General features: G+C 37.9%; 1 protein-coding gene across 4 annotated transcripts in view; it reads right to left on the bottom strand.

Annotated features, from left to right (window-relative positions):
• The window catches only part of ERP44 (endoplasmic reticulum protein 44), a 127,425-nt gene that overhangs the window by 9,974 nt on the left and 98,925 nt on the right, over window positions 1-18,526 (bottom strand). For all 4 annotated transcript variants that reach the window (XM_073332524.1, XM_073332522.1, XM_073332523.1 and 1 more), the window contains 4 exons: window positions 10,617-10,674; window positions 9,075-9,191; window positions 3,726-3,837; window positions 3,085-3,226 (listed from right to left, as the gene is read on the bottom strand). In XM_073332524.1, the coding sequence (XP_073188625.1) occupies window positions 3,085-3,226; window positions 3,726-3,837; window positions 9,075-9,191; window positions 10,617-10,674 (429 nt within the window). The remainder of the gene's footprint in view (window positions 1-3,084; window positions 3,227-3,725; window positions 3,838-9,074; window positions 9,192-10,616; window positions 10,675-18,526) is intronic.

The raw sequence follows: 18,526 nt of genomic DNA, 5'->3' as shown, positions 1-18,526 counted from the left end.
CAAACCTGACAGCAGAATTTGATGTGGCTGGATGGCCAAAGGGCATTACTATAAAGGCAAGGGCAGTTTTCCATTTTGCCCTTGGAGCAGTTCCTCTCTAAAATCAGACCCTGTCCAACAGAATAGCTGGGCTTTGCAAATTACTGAGATGCTTTAAGATTTTACCTTTTATTTAAAATCATGAACTGTTCACAAGGTCACTTCTGCCATATCTAGATGTCTCCGAAGTTCAGCTTGATCCTATGGAACTGTCTATGAACCTGCCAATTTCTCTCATTTATATCTGACAAATGCATTACCCTTACTGCTTGTTGACTCAAGCCGTAGCTGTTACTAGTCAGATACAGACTATGAAGCAGAGGTGTTTTTGAAAAGACAAAAAATACCTTATAATTTTTTGAAGGGAACTACAAATCCACATGACAGCTATAACTGATAATTATGTACATAAGCTATTATAGCTATGATTAAATTTAAACTATTATTATTCTAATGCAAATTGCTTGCAAAGTGTTTTGTTAAAAACCAATTGTGTGCGCGGTGAACATGCTACTTTGCACAAAATATTCATAAGAGTGCAACAGTAAATGTAACAAAAACAGTTTTAGGATTTTACTATTAATCAAAATATACTAAGGCTTGTATTATATTATAGGCAGATAACATTTTAAGAATAAGCCTGCTAGAATTTGAATAAGAAGCTGGCAATGATCACCAGATTTCTGCCAAACTCTGTTGCAACACTGTGTGGTGGGGCTCCAGAATAAGACACTGAGAAGTCAGGAAGCCTGATTGCAATGTTTATACCAAGGGTTGTGCATGATACAATGGTTTCTTGCTAGCCACAGTGTCTGTGGTCATCATTGCTAACAGATTCCATTCACATTTGGTCCTAGTAACTTCAGACTTGGGGCAATTGCCATGTTTATAAATTTTGCGCTTTGCTTTTAAAATTTGGGTTACATTTGTCGAGCACCAGAACTGACACATAGCATAATCTTTTCAAGAAGGCTTGCAGGGGATATTAAAGCTTGAATAGGTACAATGGGACTCAAGCAAGTGTATGAACACAGTATTACAGTGACTGCTTACTCAATTCACATCATTTGGATGCATAAATACATAATTTGCATCAACATAGCAACTGCACATCCAAATTAGTTGTGCAGCTGCGTGCATGCACTTTAGTAAAATCAAACCATGACTATCCAATCACCACACTTGGCAACATATTTCCATTTACATGTTACATTGAATACAACTCTCAAAGAGAGCTGGATTTTTTGGCCAGATTAAATACAAACAGAAGATAAAATCATATCCTCACTGTTCTTCCTGTTGTCTCTGACATTAAAGATATCAGTACAAATCCTTTGGTTTAAATTGTCATAGTTCTACTGAAGCCAATAGAGCTATGACAACTTACATCAACTGAGGGCCTGCCCTCTGGTGCCAAAACTCTAGGAAACCAACTCAGTGTTGACAGTCACCTTATCATCAAACATCAGTTCCCTTTAGAAGAGTTTGTAGAAGTGTTTCATTCAGTATTACACATCTGGTAGCTGGAGAGCCTTCATACAACTTTTCATTTTGGATCTATGGAGTAACAGAAACCTTGTCTGGGCAAGACAAAGGGTCCTGTGGTGAACACCTTACTTTTATTTAGATACATGTGGAGTGGGTGTTGAATAAGTTTGGGGTGTAAATTATTTCCTGTTCATTAAGCACTGACTGTATACTCTATGCTGCTCTAAACAATATAAAAATCAGCTCTTCAGATAACAAATAGGAAGCTAAACAGGTACATGGATAAAGCTGACAGTGATTAACGAAAAAGTACAGTTTTGTGACAGCAGTTCAGTGATACAAGTTACACACAGTTTGCTCACTCACTATGCAGGGTTGTTGATGAAGAGATGCCCTTCAGCAGCTTTTGCCAACATTATGTGCAAAAGCTCACAGTGATAGAGAGGGCAAGGTAGATGGGTGTGGCATAGCACAGGAAAAACTATTCTGCTTTCATACATTTCATGTTGATTTATTTATTTATTGTAATTTATAACTTATAAAGAGGTACCCAAACTGGTACTCTGGGCAACCTGGATGTTACTAAAAGCAAAAATCCAACAAGAACAAAAAGCAGCAAGTCCCCCAGAAAATTTCCAGTCAAATCTTCCCCAACACAACCAGGATTTTCACCATCAAACTTCCACTCGTCATAAACAATCAGCCCAGATAGGGCCCAATCCCTTCACCCAGTTGGCTACAAGAAAGGCTTGACAGTGGGTCCCTCAGAGATGATGCTCTAGTGCCAGTCACCTCTCTCTATTCAACCGAGGAGGATCTAGCGCAAGCATCTTTGCTTGCCACCGTTGTGGCAGCGTGAGAGAGAGAGAGACATGGTCTCTCAAGTAGGTCCCAAACCACCTACTTAGAAATACCACTGTATTTCGAAAAAACTGAAGACCAGGGATTAAATTGATACTCCATCTATTTTAGTACATTTTAGGCAGTTGTTATCCCAACAAATCAGCCATATTCCACTGACTCTGAAGGCAGAATATCTGGTGGGCACTTATGTAAAAGGAGCTTCCCCTCCAATGGTCCATGACTAGCTCACGAATGTCAACGTTGCAGTAGAGAAAAATAGATGGTGACAGATTGGAGGATTCTTACCACTGAATATTTTATACACATTAATTGCATAATATATCAGTTAACTATTTTATTCACTGCTCAAAAACTTTCCAAAGTAAACTGACGTTTCTATGTTGGCAGGAGAGGAACCACGGCACTAAGACATATGAAGGCTAATTGAGGAACTAGAACTTGCAGCAGCATTTAAAACTTGGGGTCAGATTCTCAGCTAAATGTGCATCAGCACAGATCCTTTAAAGTTAATGTAGTGCAATCATTTACATCCGCTGGAGATCTGATCCTGGATCCTACGCCCCCAACCTCAGCTAATAAAATATTTTACCTACTTTCAGTCATATAATGTTGGTTACAGTGTTTAAACAAATGTATTTCTTTGTCTTGCCACAAGAAGACACGATTTTCAAAAGAAAGGAAGGGTTTACTTACGCTAAGTCACTGAAGTCTGGAAAGACATACATGTGCCTAAAACTGTCAATAGCAATAACAGGACAGTCTGCTGGAGTCTTCTGAATATGAAGGAGTGGGTGTCTGAACTTATCACAGTCAGCATGCAGAAAGTTTATTGTACCTTAAAAATGAGAATACAGACCAAAATTTACATTAGATATTTGAATGTGAAAATATTAAGGCCTTGGTAATTTATTAATAAAATCTGAGGTATTATGTACATTACAGTAACAAATACGGATGAAGGAATGAATGTCAACAAGCAAACACAATAAAACAATAAAAATGTTCTGAGAAATTGTTTTGGTTATAATATAGATTAGAAAATTTAAGTTTATAGGTCATAAAAATTCAACTGTATGAATCCCATATATAAAATAAGCATTTCTGAAGTAACTGTTTATAATAAATAGTTTATATTTCAGTAGTGCCCAGAGGAGCCAATAGGTTCAGGACCTCTTTGTGCTAAGCACTATAGAAGTAAACATGATCCCTTGCCCTAAAGAGCTTTAAAATTAGAGTGCTGCTCTAACTATTTATGCATTTTTTAGCATTTGGCTGAATAAAAAAATGTTAGTATGCCTAAAAAGTGACAGGGTAAGGCAATAATAATTAGTGACCTTTTTCACTTATTAATTGTCGTGCCACTTCCTGCTGGAATTTTTCTAAACTCTCCAAATCATCTTTCATGTGGAAAAGTATAAGAAAAGGAAGGCCTTCTTCTGTCAATTCCTGCAGAAAGAAAGATACCAAATGAGAAACACACCTGACTTCTTCCAATACACAACATCCATTTTATGCAATTCTAGTGATATTTCTAGTTAGGTAGGACCACAACTTTACAGCCAGTTGATAGAATAGGATAGTCAATAATGAGGCAGGAGATATCATACAAAAGAATAAATAAGAGATTTAACTAAACTGCAGTACAGTTTAGAAGCAGGTACAAAGGACTTACGATGGCATGCCTGAAGTTGTTGCCATCAGACTTATTTAAAAATAAAGTAACTACAGCCTCAACCTTGGAAAACAAAAAACCCACACAATCCCATATCTCCTTCCAGGCCGATACCAACCATTCTGTTCTTCAGTATCTAAATTGACTAGTAGTCAACTTTCAGATTTATTTCAATCTATTGATGATCTTTAAAACCCTAAATAACTTGGGATTCGCTTATCTGAAACTTTACCTATACCCCATCACAACAGTTCAGACCTTCTTGGAGGGGCTTGTTCTTTATTTCCAGGGTGAATCTCTCTACACTTGGTGTTCAGGCTGTCTTAGTAGAGGGCATAAACTTACGAATTTACTCCTTCAGTTTACCAGAGCACGATTTCAGCTAACTTGAGGGTATAATGCAAGACTTACCCAGTTTATCCTTCCTTTGATTTTTCCCCCCATCCCTGCATATTTTTTTCTTTTCATGATTGCTGTTTTGTACGGGTGGGAGAGCTCATTTTGTGCCTACGTGATTACATTTTCATGTACATTTTGTACGACTACCCTAGGGTACATTGTCCAGTGCTTTGCCCATCATTAAATGACTTAGGCAATGATGCTTCCACTGTTTCCTCTGGGTATTACACAGATGTATAGATATAAATCTGACTATTCTACAGATTTATAGATCTCCCTGTTAGGTAATATTTCCTGATATTCATCCCATCCTATCTTTATAGTTATATGTAAACTGCTGTATCTCCCCTTAGTAGTCTTTCAGCAAAGCACAATGTCACTAGTTAGCCTTATAGAGAAGGGCAGTTACCTTCCTGCAATGCATTGGTTCTGCGTACAGCATGCAATCCAAAAACCAGACTTTATTTATAGTGTTTCATGTTGCAAATTCATTGCTATTTTCTAAGTGCTGCACCTATGGTTTCCAAAAATCCCTCTCCTATTAAACACAGAATACCATGATGTGTTACATGTAATAATGCTATATTGCCTACAACCAAATACCACTCCTTCCATCATAGAAGTTTCTTGGTGGCTAATCATTCTAATGCTCCTACTAGACTCTCAGTTGATTCCCCCCCCTTTAAAATAGACTCTTGTTGTTCAGCACTGTCCAATGACAGACAGGCTTTAGTTCCTAAAAAAGGGACAGGCCCTTGTCTCTGGAGGTTGCTTTTTTAAAAATGGTGTGCCTGAACTCAATTAACTTTGAGATAAATCCTTTTTCTAACATGTACTCCTAGTTCATATTCTCTGCTTTCCTCAGATATAGAGAATATTTTGTCCATTCTACCACCAAATCTAAATCTCTTGGGACATATTTTTGCATGCAGAGAGATGCTGTGGTAAATGCTTTACCCTACAAGTAACTGGAAGGATTTGTCTGAACTTTTTTTTTTCCAGGGTGAGCTAGCTGGTTGTCACCTGAACATTCAAGAAGCAGTGTTGGAGTAAGACCAAGGTTGGTCTTTTACAGGAATTTTTAAAAATTTTCTGAAAAATCCATTTGTACTTCATGTAACTCCTGTTCCAACCATTTTTACTACATCTACTACTTTCTCTCCCTCACCAAAATAATCTCCATATTTAACCATGTTTGTTCCTAGTCAGTTCTACCCATGTGGAGATGGGCTGGGCCCTCTGCCACCCTTCATAGGAGCTAACAAGGAAAAGTATCTGCTTGTGCTGTGGTGTTCGTCGTACCATTTCATCTCTAGCTTTGACCCCTTTTTCTAGAATTGAAGTACGAAGTAGAGCCCTTGGATATTTAGACTGAAATGTCACCTTCCCCTCCTGGGAGGGGAAAAGCATCTGCTACACTGTCCACCCATTCTATCCTTTTAATAATATATATATTCCGTATACAACCAAGGTCATATTCGTAAAGTTATTTCCCCCAAATCCCTCAAATGGCGGGCTGTCAACAGAGTTGGCTAGAAAGTCTGAAAGCATTTTAAATATTTATGAACAGTGGGGAGTGGGAGTCCCAATTCCTAACCCTCCACCCCAGTTATTTTGACCATCTCTAATCATTAGCTATGTTGACTTCCTTGCTTGTCTAGAAAAAAGTGAAATCTAAGGACACCTTCATCAAAGAGATTCCTTTGGTCTTCCTGCTGACCTGTCCTCAAGGATCATGTCTTCTCTGCCAAAGGCCAGCACGTGTTGCCTAACAAATGAACAAGTTACTGCAGTATTCTTCAGACTCTGAACTAAATGCTCAGTACCACTAGTGTGTACATACTGAGTTAGGCCTCCTACACACAAGTCATTGGTTCCAGTCTGGCAGCACTTTTCTGCTCCCCCATATCATTTCTATTTCAAGGCTAACATCCAGGACTGGAGTGTTGTCTGTGGGATTTATTAAATGCAGTCCAACACAGGTATTATTTGGTTTGCCTTTCCAGTCTAATTCTCTACCAGGTCTGGATGATCAGCGAATGGAACAGCTGCTTGTCTCACTTTCTGGACTTCTCTCCTGCAACTGCTCTTTGTTTTGCACGGAGTGCACTGCAAGATGTTTCTCCCAAGGCATAACCTCCCACAGCTTTTCTGTAGGTCTTCACAGAACCATTAATCTTTTCCAGAATAAAATCTGAACCCGCCGTTCAGCATGTTATATCACATGGTTTCCTCTGACTTCGAAGTGTTTGTACTTTACAAATTTAACTGCTTTCTCAACAGATTGATTAACCTGTGATCACACTTATTTTCTTCTATGTTGAGAGATATTACTGGATCCCGTGGTATTTCTCCATTTTAAGAACAGAGAATCTCTCAGACTGGCAGAGAGCTTCAAAATGGAAGAAACTTCTTGAAGAAGTTCAACCACTCTATGTTGTCTAATGTCACAATGAATCACCCTGCTCTGAATTCCCAATTGTGTGGCCAGTATGCACACATAACTAATCTGATATTAAAAACAATGCAAACCAGAGAAATTAATTTACCAAGACTGAGTTCAATTTAAAATTAATTTCTAATGTTTTAATGTTGAACTCTCTTTTATTTACATCATATTTTATAACACATACTGGCAAGTCAAAGAAATACAGCTTAAAACATTGACGACAATGCTTCATACTTCTGTTTTAAAAATATTAGTCACTATATACTAAATGTCTAATTACTATAAAATTACAAGCAGGCAGAAGCATCAAAATTCTGGCATGTTTGAAATAGTTTGGCTACTGGCAGCACTGAGTTTTTAAACAAATGTTGCTAAGCAAAATGTCAATTTGGAATGACCTGGGATTGTAAGTATCTGCCTAAGTAAACTGGAGTGGAGATTCACAAGAGCAACTAGAAAAATTGGGACAGAAACTTGATACAAACTTACAATGATGAACCTTGGTTTCTAGGGATCAGAATCTGATTTCACTGTGGGAAAAGTACACTAAAAATCCATCATGCAGTTCTAAAAATGCTAAATACCTGGCATCTTTTGCACGTGAAATGCAAATGAAGAATTAAAAATTGTGTTTAACAGAAGTTTCTGCTGAAAAGTCTAAATGCTGATTAAAAGATTACACTTAGCATGGTCTATCACACAAAATATTTTTTTCTCTGTCTTCTCCCCCCTGTTATGGAAGCTAATAGAATAATTTGAGCACAGTCAAAACTGCACAGGATACCCCAGGTAGTGGAGAAAGCTAAAATGCCCCACAAAAGAAAATACATGATGATTCTTCAGTTTATACATCATCGTGTGGCTAACACACGGCAATATGTTAGAACTGCATTGCAGGTTTTAACAGGTGCTGTAGTCTAAATGTGCTGAGTGTAACTAATTAGTGAGTTCAATATATTATTTTAGTTTAGTTTGTATGTTTACATATTTACACGTAAATTATAATTTCGGGGTGGGAATACAGAAAGGAGAGAAAACATAAGGTGGCAGAGAATACAATGAAGGAAGGAAAAAAGAACACATTGTAAAGGGTTCCAGAGAGGAGATGAGAAATGAATACTAAGAACAATCCAGGAAAAGATACATCTTGATTTATTAAAGGAAGAAATGTGGTGGAAAACAGAAAGGGAAGGAAGGTCACCCAAAAGCAAGACAGACGTAGCAAGCAGTGTTGGTTGAATAAGGCTCAGCAAATATTAATAAATTTTACAGGTATTTATAGAATAATTTAATATTTTTGTGGCATTCAGCCAACTCTATAGCTTGTCAAATACTATTCAGCAAATACATATTAGATTAATGCTTGCGGAGGCTGGCAAATATATTCAGTAAATTTGTTTCCTATTAAGTTATATTTTAAATAATGTATTAAATAGAAAGATGACTGACAACATTTTATAACGAACGACAGCGTACTACAGGTTTCAGAGTAACAGCCGTGTTAGTCTGTATTCGCAAAAAGAAAAGGAGGACTTGTGGCACCTTAGAGACTAACCAATTTATTTGAGCATAAGCTTTCGTGAGCTACAGCTCACTTCATCGTACTACAGTTTTATTCCTTTACATTACTTGTGGTACCATGCTCACTGCATTTTTCACCCTGGCTAGTAGGTATTTCAAGCTCACAGTATAATAATCATGAATACTATGCATACATACAATGCCTTTCACATAAGGATTTTACAGCACCTCAAAATCTCTATGCAAAAGGTCTTGTACCTATTTAAGATGGGTAAACAGAAGCACAGAAAAGTTAAGTGATACACCAAGGTCACAGCACTATACCTACACCTATATACCCAAATCACAGATCTTCTGATACTTCCAAAATGATCCACATATCCTCATCTATAATCTCCTATACTCAACTAGTATATTAATTATGAACTAACCTCCCTCCAATTCACCCTTCACTAAGAGCTGAGAAACAAAGTAAACAGTAAACTGAAGTGCAACTATTTTATACAAAAGGTAAAATAAATGCAGGGAAGGTGACTGACAGGGTGTAACTGAGTTCTAGAGAGAGTGAGTTTATTTTTGAAAGAGCAGATTGATGGTTAAATGAAAAAAGCAGAAAGGTGGAAGAAAAAAAGCAATCCTTACCTCTCCATTTTCAAATGTAATTTCACGAACAAGAGGCACACATTTATCTTGTGTCCATGCATAAGTCAAATCAAAATTGGTCATAGAACCTAAGTATACCATATCTGGAGCATTTTCCTGTTTTTTAAAAAAAACATTTTGATTATTCTTATTTGAAAATAAGTAAATACTATATTACCTAAAGGGAGACCAAGTACATGACATGGAAATAGTGGTGGAGTGCATATATAGTTGTGGGACAGGACTGCAATGAGGAGTTGTGTTCAGACAAATGTATTACATATGCAATTCCCAAACTATGGCTTTAAAGAACATTAAACAAATAGATATATACAATAGTTTATACAACCAACTCCACTTTACAAGTTAATGTTAAAAATAAAAATCTGATACAATTTTGCATCTGTTAAAATGGGAGGATTAGAATAAATTAATTAAGATTTATTTTAGAATTTTGTAGGGTTGCTGATCAATAATAACTTGGTCTATGAAGGACTTCAAGATTTCAGCTGCACACAGAAGTTAGGTTTCTTAAAAATGGTGCTTACAAAAACACTGAAAAAATTAACAGGATGGAGAGAAACTGGAATCTCAGGGCTGATTAAACTTATATTGCCAGAGAGACATTGTTAAATTGTGGCAGGCTTTCTTTTTGTATTCTTGGTATTTGACTCTGAAGAAGACTGCATGAATTCTACTGTAGTTACTTGTGGTTAGTGTCAGGGAAGCAAACTGTCAAAAGCTGAGGGAGTGATAACAGGCACAGATTCAAAAGTGACCTTCTAGACTCTTCCTGCAGCAAAGCGTGTTTGGAAACCCATCTGATTTTTTTTAGTTACCTTTCATTGTATTTGTCATCTTGACTGTCTGCTGTCTTAGTTTAAAATAAGGAATGCTTGTTAAGGTTTCATTGAGATTTAAAAAGGAAAAACTGAGCATTTCCTTTTATTGTGGATTTTTTACGAATAAAAACGATACATATATTTCATTATTATGAATGACAGCTTGGTATCTTCTGTGATTATATAATTAACGTTAAGAGAATGTTTTCTTCAGAAAACAGAACAGCAGACACCTGTAGATAAGTCATCTAATATCAGGTGCAAGAGAAAGTGAGGGAAGGTGTGGTAAACATCACCTGCTTTGAGGAAAACAAAATCTACTAAATAAGGTACAAAGGCAGAGAATTTGGCAATGCATATTGAAAAAAAATTTCTGCAGGACAAAAGAAACAGAAGTGGGACATCTGACAAATGTGTCATTTTTCTGGAAAAAACTCTCTCGTTTCAGAAAAGTCATAAATTTGAAATAATAAATGTAGGTGTGTATACTTATTTTTTCATTGTTAGACTAAGACCACTTCACCTCCCAAATTCAGAACCACTACTTCCCATGTTCATATATTTCTTTTTCTAGATAAAATATTCAGCTATAAAACAATTCAAAAATTGAGAAGCAGAAACATATTAAATTATCTAAACTTCCATAAGACCATATTTAATACACATAATGAAAACAAGCAACATAAGGAGTTAAACTTACCCCTGGTGGCTTGTAGATTACGTTGTCTCCACTAAATCTCTCTGGTTTTGAAATAGGCCTAAATAAAAGCAGTGAAGAAATATGCTTTAGTACTGATAGATAAATATAAAATGGCTTAGATAATGAAAGCAATAATCCACTTGGCTGAAATTGCTATCATATCTATTTTTTAGGTACCCATTCATTACCATTTTTGAGCACCGAGAAACTGATCTTTCAATTAAGGTACTAGAGAGATCAACTGGAATTGGGTGTGAGGGGACAGGGAGAGGAGGATGTGGAATTAAGATTAACAGGTTTTGGTGTATGTGAGGAGCTTCACACTGTAGGTGATGCACACTGATGAATATAATCTAACTTTGTGTAATGAAGTTTTTTGTTTTTGATAACAGGGGTTTGGATAAAAGAGGTTCTAATATATTGGTGCATCTTCTCTTGATTACTAAACCACATTACTTTCTATAATTTAAAGGTTATCTTCAAAGGATTTTTTAAAAGTGTTGGCCCTTTTTGCTTCTTCATGATGTAAAGGCAGCCTGAAAAAAGAGAATGTGTATGTGAGGGGAGAGAAGTGTTTGCATTAATAAAGCTTTTTTTCCTGCTTACTCTTAACTGGAGATTCAGCTCTTGTCTACCCTGGAACTCTATAGATGACTAGAAAACTAATGAAATTAAGACTTCACAAGAGGTTAAATTAAAACCTGAGCAACAGAACAAACAAAAAATTAAGTCAAGACTGTTTAAAAAGAAGTTACCTTTCTTACAGTGACTGGAGTTCTCAGAGATGTGTGGTCCATATATATTCCAGTCTTGGTGTGCATGTGCCTCATGCCGTTGATATTGGAATCTTTTGGCCAGCAGTGTTCGGTGTGGCCGTGCCTACACCCTGAGTGTCCTCCTGCTCCTGTACTGAGGACATACAGGGCGGGAAGGGCCCAGTAGCCACTCAGTTCCTTTATTACCACAGAATTAAGGAGTTAAAACACTCCAGAGTAATAGGGAAGGAGGATGGGTTGTGGAATATATGTGGACATCTCAAAGAACTCCAGATCATTTAACAAAACTGTAACGATACTAACTCAAGAACCTGATCCAAAGTTCTTTCATCCACTTCAATGGGCATTAGATCAGGCCCCTAATTATTAAAGCATAATTCATATCAGAAAGGTAGGTCCTTAATTCTTCATTAATAATTAGAGGAAAGAATCTAGTGTTTATGGTTTATTGATTTAATCTGTATATTCCACAGGGAGCAAAACCAAATATCTTAATGTTTCTTTTCCTGTTACTATGTAATACAGAGTTTAGTTTTTCCAATAAAAAACAAGTCAAACACTGATAAACACAAGTTAACTCTATTCCATCTTTCCCAATAAGTTGCTCTCTTACATCTAGTTTCTATCAGTGTTGAGACAGTAGTTTCTCACCATTAGTTATATAAAATTTACTTATAGCTGACTTAAGAAAAGCCAATGGATCCCATGTAGTTGCATTTTTGCAATTGTGATTTGATAAGACACAAATCCCCATATAATCTCTAACAGCCCACATTTTTCTTTGCTTCATTTAATCTAATTACTCTCCCTCTTGCTTCTAGTGTTTATGCCCTTCAAATACTTGCATCTGTTTCCATCTTCCTACCGTAGTTGTCATTTTGACCATGAGAGATATATTTAATTACTTTTATTGTACTCCAGGTACAGAAGACAACTCTCCAGCAATGCATAATTATATGCATATTAATAAAAGGAGTTTTCTAACATATTTGCCTGCCTCCTTGTGTTTCCCATTTTCCTTTGGGCATACATAACTCAAAAACCAAAAACCACAATGTGACGGAACACCACCCACCCCCTTAATAAAGGAACTACACGAAGGCAACTTCCCATGTACAAAATTGTCTTTCACTGTATCAGACTCAGAAGTAGGTGTGGAAACAGAAGTATCTCAGCTACTATCAGGTCATACACCTATAGAAAAGAAAAACAAAGTTCTGCAGCACAATCTGTTGTGGGACCCATTTATTTTGTCAAGACCCTCTTCTGTCTCCTTCCACTTCAATCACTGGTCATGTGTATGTAACCACCGCTACTGAGTTCAGCACAATTAAAATCAAACAGCAGTGGAGTGCACTACATTAAAGAAAACAGCTCTAATGGTAAAAGACACGCCTTTTACAAAGTGATCAACAAAGAAAAATGAAAACAAGTTTCATTTTGTGCCATGATTTTTCTTTCTTTCTTTCTTTCTTTCTTTCTTGGTGAATAAAGACGGTCTACAAGGTCTTATTGTATTTCAGTGCCTCAAATTCAAGCATCCTGTCTATTCTTTGTTTTATCTGGAACACTATGGATGACTGGATATAAAAGACGCTAAGAAAATTAAACCTGGTTGAGGGGGGAAATGATTAAGGGCTTGTCGACACAGGCTGTTAGTGCATGGCAAGCTAGGGTGTGAATCTACAGTGCACTAGCTTGTAAGTTCCCATTTCTATTATTCATCATCTATCATTTAGGTAGATTCTTTTTCTCTCTTTCCCACCGATGATTAAAACACAATCAGAATCATGGACTGCATACATATAGTTTCTAAAACATTCCTCAAACTGTAAAATCAATTCTTCCACTTCCAAAATCACTAGGGTTCTTCCTTGAATTCCCTATAGTATATCAATATCTTTCTAGTACTAAGAAGTGATTTCCCTCCTCCTCCTGACAGCTTCTTCTGATTCCATTTGGGTTCTGTACAACTTTCCACACTGTGGACCATAGCACCCTCCCAATCTACCTCTGCAGTTACAGCCTCTCTCCCCCCCACTGTAGTTTCACTCTCATTAACCAACATATTTCTTAGTCTCTGGTGTTTGTTCGTCCTCTTTGCAAAGACCTCTCCTATATGGTTCAGTCTACAACTCTCTTCTTTTTTATCCATCTTGTTCGTAAGCAGTGAAGACTAACTTTTACACTGGCCAATCCTCTCCACGTACCATAACAAGTAAAATTGTGGCTTTGTTTCAACTTCCTTTACCTAAACAACTCAAAGACAGCACTGCAAAAGCAGTATTGTCTTGAGGGTGGTTTGTGAGGTGGTCTGCTTTTCCTGCAAGATGAAAAGCTTTCGTATTTATTTCAGCTCATTGTAAGCTGATGGTTCATATAACCTTACAATTGTTGAGCTGTCTGTCCAGACTCAGACTGGGAGAACCCTATTTAGGATTAGGAAGGTACTTTATAATCTTTAGAATTTATAGGTGGATTTTGGATCTGACCAGAACCATTTAGTTCTATATACTCCAAACTAGAAACACCTGTCTGTGTAAGTTTCCAACAGGCGAGCCTAGACAAAAAAATCCCTCCAACAAGTTTGAAACCTGAAGTCACCATAACAGTAGTGGAAAATGTATCACTCTCCAGGTTCAGTGCCTCATAGGCCCTACCTTAAAGCAGGTTATGAAAGTGGAAGAGAGCCCAGAGGATTCTCTCAGGCCAACAGCAAAACGAGCAGTACTGCAGATGACAAAACTCCTTATCCTTTGTTTCAGTATGGTTGCCTCCTCAAGGCAGGAAAGCTCTGCCCATGTCAGTCTGAAGTGGAATGCCACATGGACTGTGCTCTGTCAGGTTCAGAGAATTGCTGCTGAATTGTACAACTAACTTCTGAAAGCTGAGCAGCACTAGGATGTGGGAGATTGCCATCTAAGAGGCTTTTCCTTAGACTAATCAGTTATACAAATATGGACATTCCTTGGTTCCAGAATTGGGCTGCAACTATGCTTTGTGAAAAAATGAAGCAGAAGACAGGCTATCAGGGAGAGTACAGAAATGGAAATTAAGTCTCTTAAGGAAGTGATTGATAGTGGGGATGATTTTGATAACACTTGGGCTGGGGAGATGGGAATGTAGAGAGAGGCATATTACAAGTTTATAGAGAGATTCTCTGGGGTTGAGGCTAGGAAAACTGGGATCGACTCTGTTTTGAAATATTTGGCAACTAAGTGGCTTAACCACTTGAGGTCCAATATAAGGTGATCCCTTTGACATTATTTCAAATAAATCGAGGAGTCCAAGCACTGGTGTTCTGAAAGCATGTAGATCACAGTCACTATAATTAATGAGTACCAAACTCTTCAGGAACAATTGGCTAGAGCTGAATTCAACTTAAGAAGCGAGCATGGCTATCAACGGGAAGCTTGTAGAATTTAGAAATCTAGCAGACAGAATAAATTTTAGCACACAGAATAAAATTTACCTAATGCAGACGAAATATTAGACAATTCCTGGATTCTTCAATAGAGAAGAATAGCAGTTTGATTTATTCTCTTCAAATCTAATATGTAGAATCTTGGCCTCTCCAAGAGAGAGGAGGGAGGGGTTAGCCTTCAAAACTTGGTGATATTTATGCACAAGTCTGGCAGGCCCTCCAGAGCACACAGAAAAGACTGTTTTGGAATATCCTCAGAGGCAGTTTCCAGGAAAATTTGGGTTATTTAAATACACATTGTCAGATCTAGTACTAGATAGATTAGAAGCAATGACAATTGAAAATCCAAGGCACCAGCACTTCTCTAGACTATTTTTTCGATGTCTTACAATATCTAAATAAATATTTTCAGTAAGAATTTCAGGTCATTACTATTGGCTACTGTTCCTGAAGTGGTGGGACACAGGAATCCTTAATATTATTTTTATACTTCTACTGGCTTTTGAAGGAGCATTTGAGAGATTTGAAAGAATGGAAAGACACTATAAAGAAACAAGATTCTTAATAGTAGTTTAGTCCTTCTGGTCCTCAGAACAAGAATGAAAGTTGTGGTCACAGAACATCTGAAGGATTTTACTTCCTCAGATGCTGGTTCACTGGTTTAGAACATGAGGCAGATGCAGAGAGCCTGAGGTACACAGCCTTGCCAAAAGAGATACACTTGATTATTCTCCCCCTTGATTTTCTCTACTTTCATAGCCATACCCTTTTAATAGAAATACACCTCGTTTGTTAAGCTCTAACTCACCGGAAAATAAACTCGTAAAAAGTGAGGACCACTTGTATGGAGCTGATTTTGTTTAGGTGCTTGTTTTATTGGTTTCTTCTGCATGTTTAAGAGACCGTAGCAGTGTACTGAGCTTGTTCAACTGGAAGAAACTTTTTTCTATACTACCTATATCTCTTAATTTCTCTGCCAATCCTCATTCTGATTTAACTCAAAAGCATTTTGGAATTCCATTTGTGTGAAAGACATTATACTAACTAAGGTCCTGATCCTGCAACATGAAGCAGACAGACAAATTGCAAGAGGCCCCGTCACTTTAAATAGTCATGTGCCAGCACACTAAACATTGCAAAAGCAGGACCTATAGTAATATTTTATTACTTCTACAATTACAAAAAATCAGCTACTGCCCATTTTATCTCTCTTCCCACTGAATTATTTTTATAGTTGAAATATTCCTGTTAATACATTATTATTTAATAAAATATAGATAATTGTCAACTTCTATAGTGTTTTCTATCAGAAGATTCCAGTGCACTTTACCAATATTAAATTAACTCATGCTGCTGCAGCTTCACTGTTAAAGCTAGCTTGGATACATCTATATGTGCTACAACAACTGCCCCCCCCTCGCAGCCCAAACAACTGCTGTGTAGCCATACCCTTTGTCTTATTCTTTAACCAGTAAACTAAACTGACATATAACTGAGTTCATCAGTGCTTAATAAGTGATAATTTTTGTTGTTGACTATGGATAACCAAAGTCAAAAGCTGTATAATCACATATTACCAGCACATCCACATTAAGGGGAGGGGCAATTTTCTAACGGCATAATGGCAGTTATGCACTTCTTTCTCATGAGAGAGAACTGCCATTGTGCCTCTGAAAGTTAAATGTCTCCCCCTAAACATTTAATGCTCTTCTACAGATTTCTACAGATATTTTGGTGGGCTTAGAATTTTTGATAGAAAAAATCCTACTAATTTTACATGACAATACTACTGTAAAACAGGAATAAAAATAGATATACTTCACTCATTTGTTGCTTAATTTAGGGTCTTCTGCAATAGTGGAATTTGCTGCAAGGTGTTTAACTTGCGATGAAATTCTTTATCACTGAAAAGGAAAGTCCTTTACAAACTAATGTCATGAGAAACTGAGTTGACACTTTAGCACTGCCCACACCTATAGATCTTACTAACAAAGGTTTCAGTGTGAGTTAAGAGCCACATGATGGATTCTTTAACCAAATTTAGGCCATGTCTACACTACAGAGTTAAGTCGACTTAAGTTACATCAATGATCTTAAACCGCTTTAATTACGTCGGTTGTGCATATCCACACAACGCTTCTTGAGTTGGCGGAGTGTGTCCACAGTTGGTGCTCTTGCATTTAGAGAGAGTTGCATCATGGGTAGCTATTGCACTGTGCAACTTACCACCCTCTGCCATTAGGAGCTCTGGGAATGGATCATGGTACATCATGGGGGCGTGTTCAGCATCCCATGACGCAGTTCTTTCTGTCCCATCATTCCATGGGCTTCTGACTTGGTTTCATGCCAATTTTTAACAGCCCTTTTTAATTGTGTACATGCTCCGCCATCTCTGCCTGAAGATATAGATCCTGCACTGCTGACCACTTTGGTGATGAGCATTATGAACACAATGGGGCTGGTCATGCAGCTGCGAATCAGAAAGTGAATCAGTGGTGCCTGCCCTGCTGTGTGCCATGGAAAGAAATAATTCAAAACTGCTGCTGGCATTCACAGAGCAGCTGCACACAGTGGACCATTAGTACTGGGCTTGGGAAACAAGCATTGAGTGGTGAGATTGCATTGTGATGCATGTATGGGATGATGAGCAGTAGGTGTAGAACTTTCACATGTGCAAATCCACCATCCTGGAACTGTGTACTGGCTCGCCCTAGCACTGTGACGCAAGAACACCAGAATGAGAGCAGACCTCACTGTGGAAAAGCGAATGGTAATCGTTGTGTGGAAGCTGGCAACTCCAGACTGCTACTGGTCAGTTGCAAAACAGTTTGGAGTTGGTAGGTCCACAATGGGGGTTGCAGTGATGCAAGTGTGCAGGGCTATTAATCATCTCCTGCTATGAAGGACTATGACTCTCAGTAATGTGCAGGGAATTGCTGAGGGCTTTGAGGTAATGGGATTCCCTAACTGTGGCGAGGTGATAGATGGAACACATATCTCAATTCTGGACCCAGACCATCCTGTGACTGAGTACATTAATCGAAAGGGCTACTTCTGTATGGTCTTGCAGGCGCTGGTGGATCACCAGGGCCATTTCACTGACATCAGTGCAGGGTGGTCAGGGAAGGTATATGATGTGCACATCTTTAGGAACACTGGACTGTATAGAAAGATACACACTGGGACTTTCTTTCCAGACCTGAAGATTCCAATACGGGATGTTGAAATGCCCATAGTGATCCTGGGAGAACCTGCCAATCCCTTGCTCCCATGGCTCATGAAGCCTTACACTGGGAACCTAGATAGCAGCAAGGAATGCTTCAACAACAGGCGCAGCAGGTGCTGAATGACTGTTGAATGTGCCTTTGGCTGATTAAAAGATTGCTGGTGCTGCCTTTTTGGCAGGTTAGATCTCAGTGAGGAAAATATTCCAATGGTCACTGCGACTTGCTGTACTCTGCATAGTATTTGTGAAGCAAATGGGGAAAAGTTTCCCGAGGGGTGGAGTGCTGAAGTACATCAGTTAGCTGCTCATTTTGAGCAGCCAGATACCAGGGCAATCAGAGGGGCATAGCAGGGGGCTATTCGAAATAGGGAAGCTTTGAAGGAGCATTTTGACACCGATTCCCAGTAATGTGCCTTTATGTCTTTGAATGACCCCTATAGGGCTTACTTTCTGAGCATTATTTGTACTGAGCAAATATTTCTGC

This window comes from Lepidochelys kempii, chromosome 2, assembly GCF_965140285.1.
Source record: "Lepidochelys kempii isolate rLepKem1 chromosome 2, rLepKem1.hap1, whole genome shotgun sequence".
Taxonomy (NCBI): Eukaryota; Metazoa; Chordata; order Testudines; family Cheloniidae; genus Lepidochelys; species Lepidochelys kempii.
The sequence above is the reverse complement of the archived record's forward strand: the minus strand, read 5'-3'. Positions and strand labels throughout refer to the sequence as shown.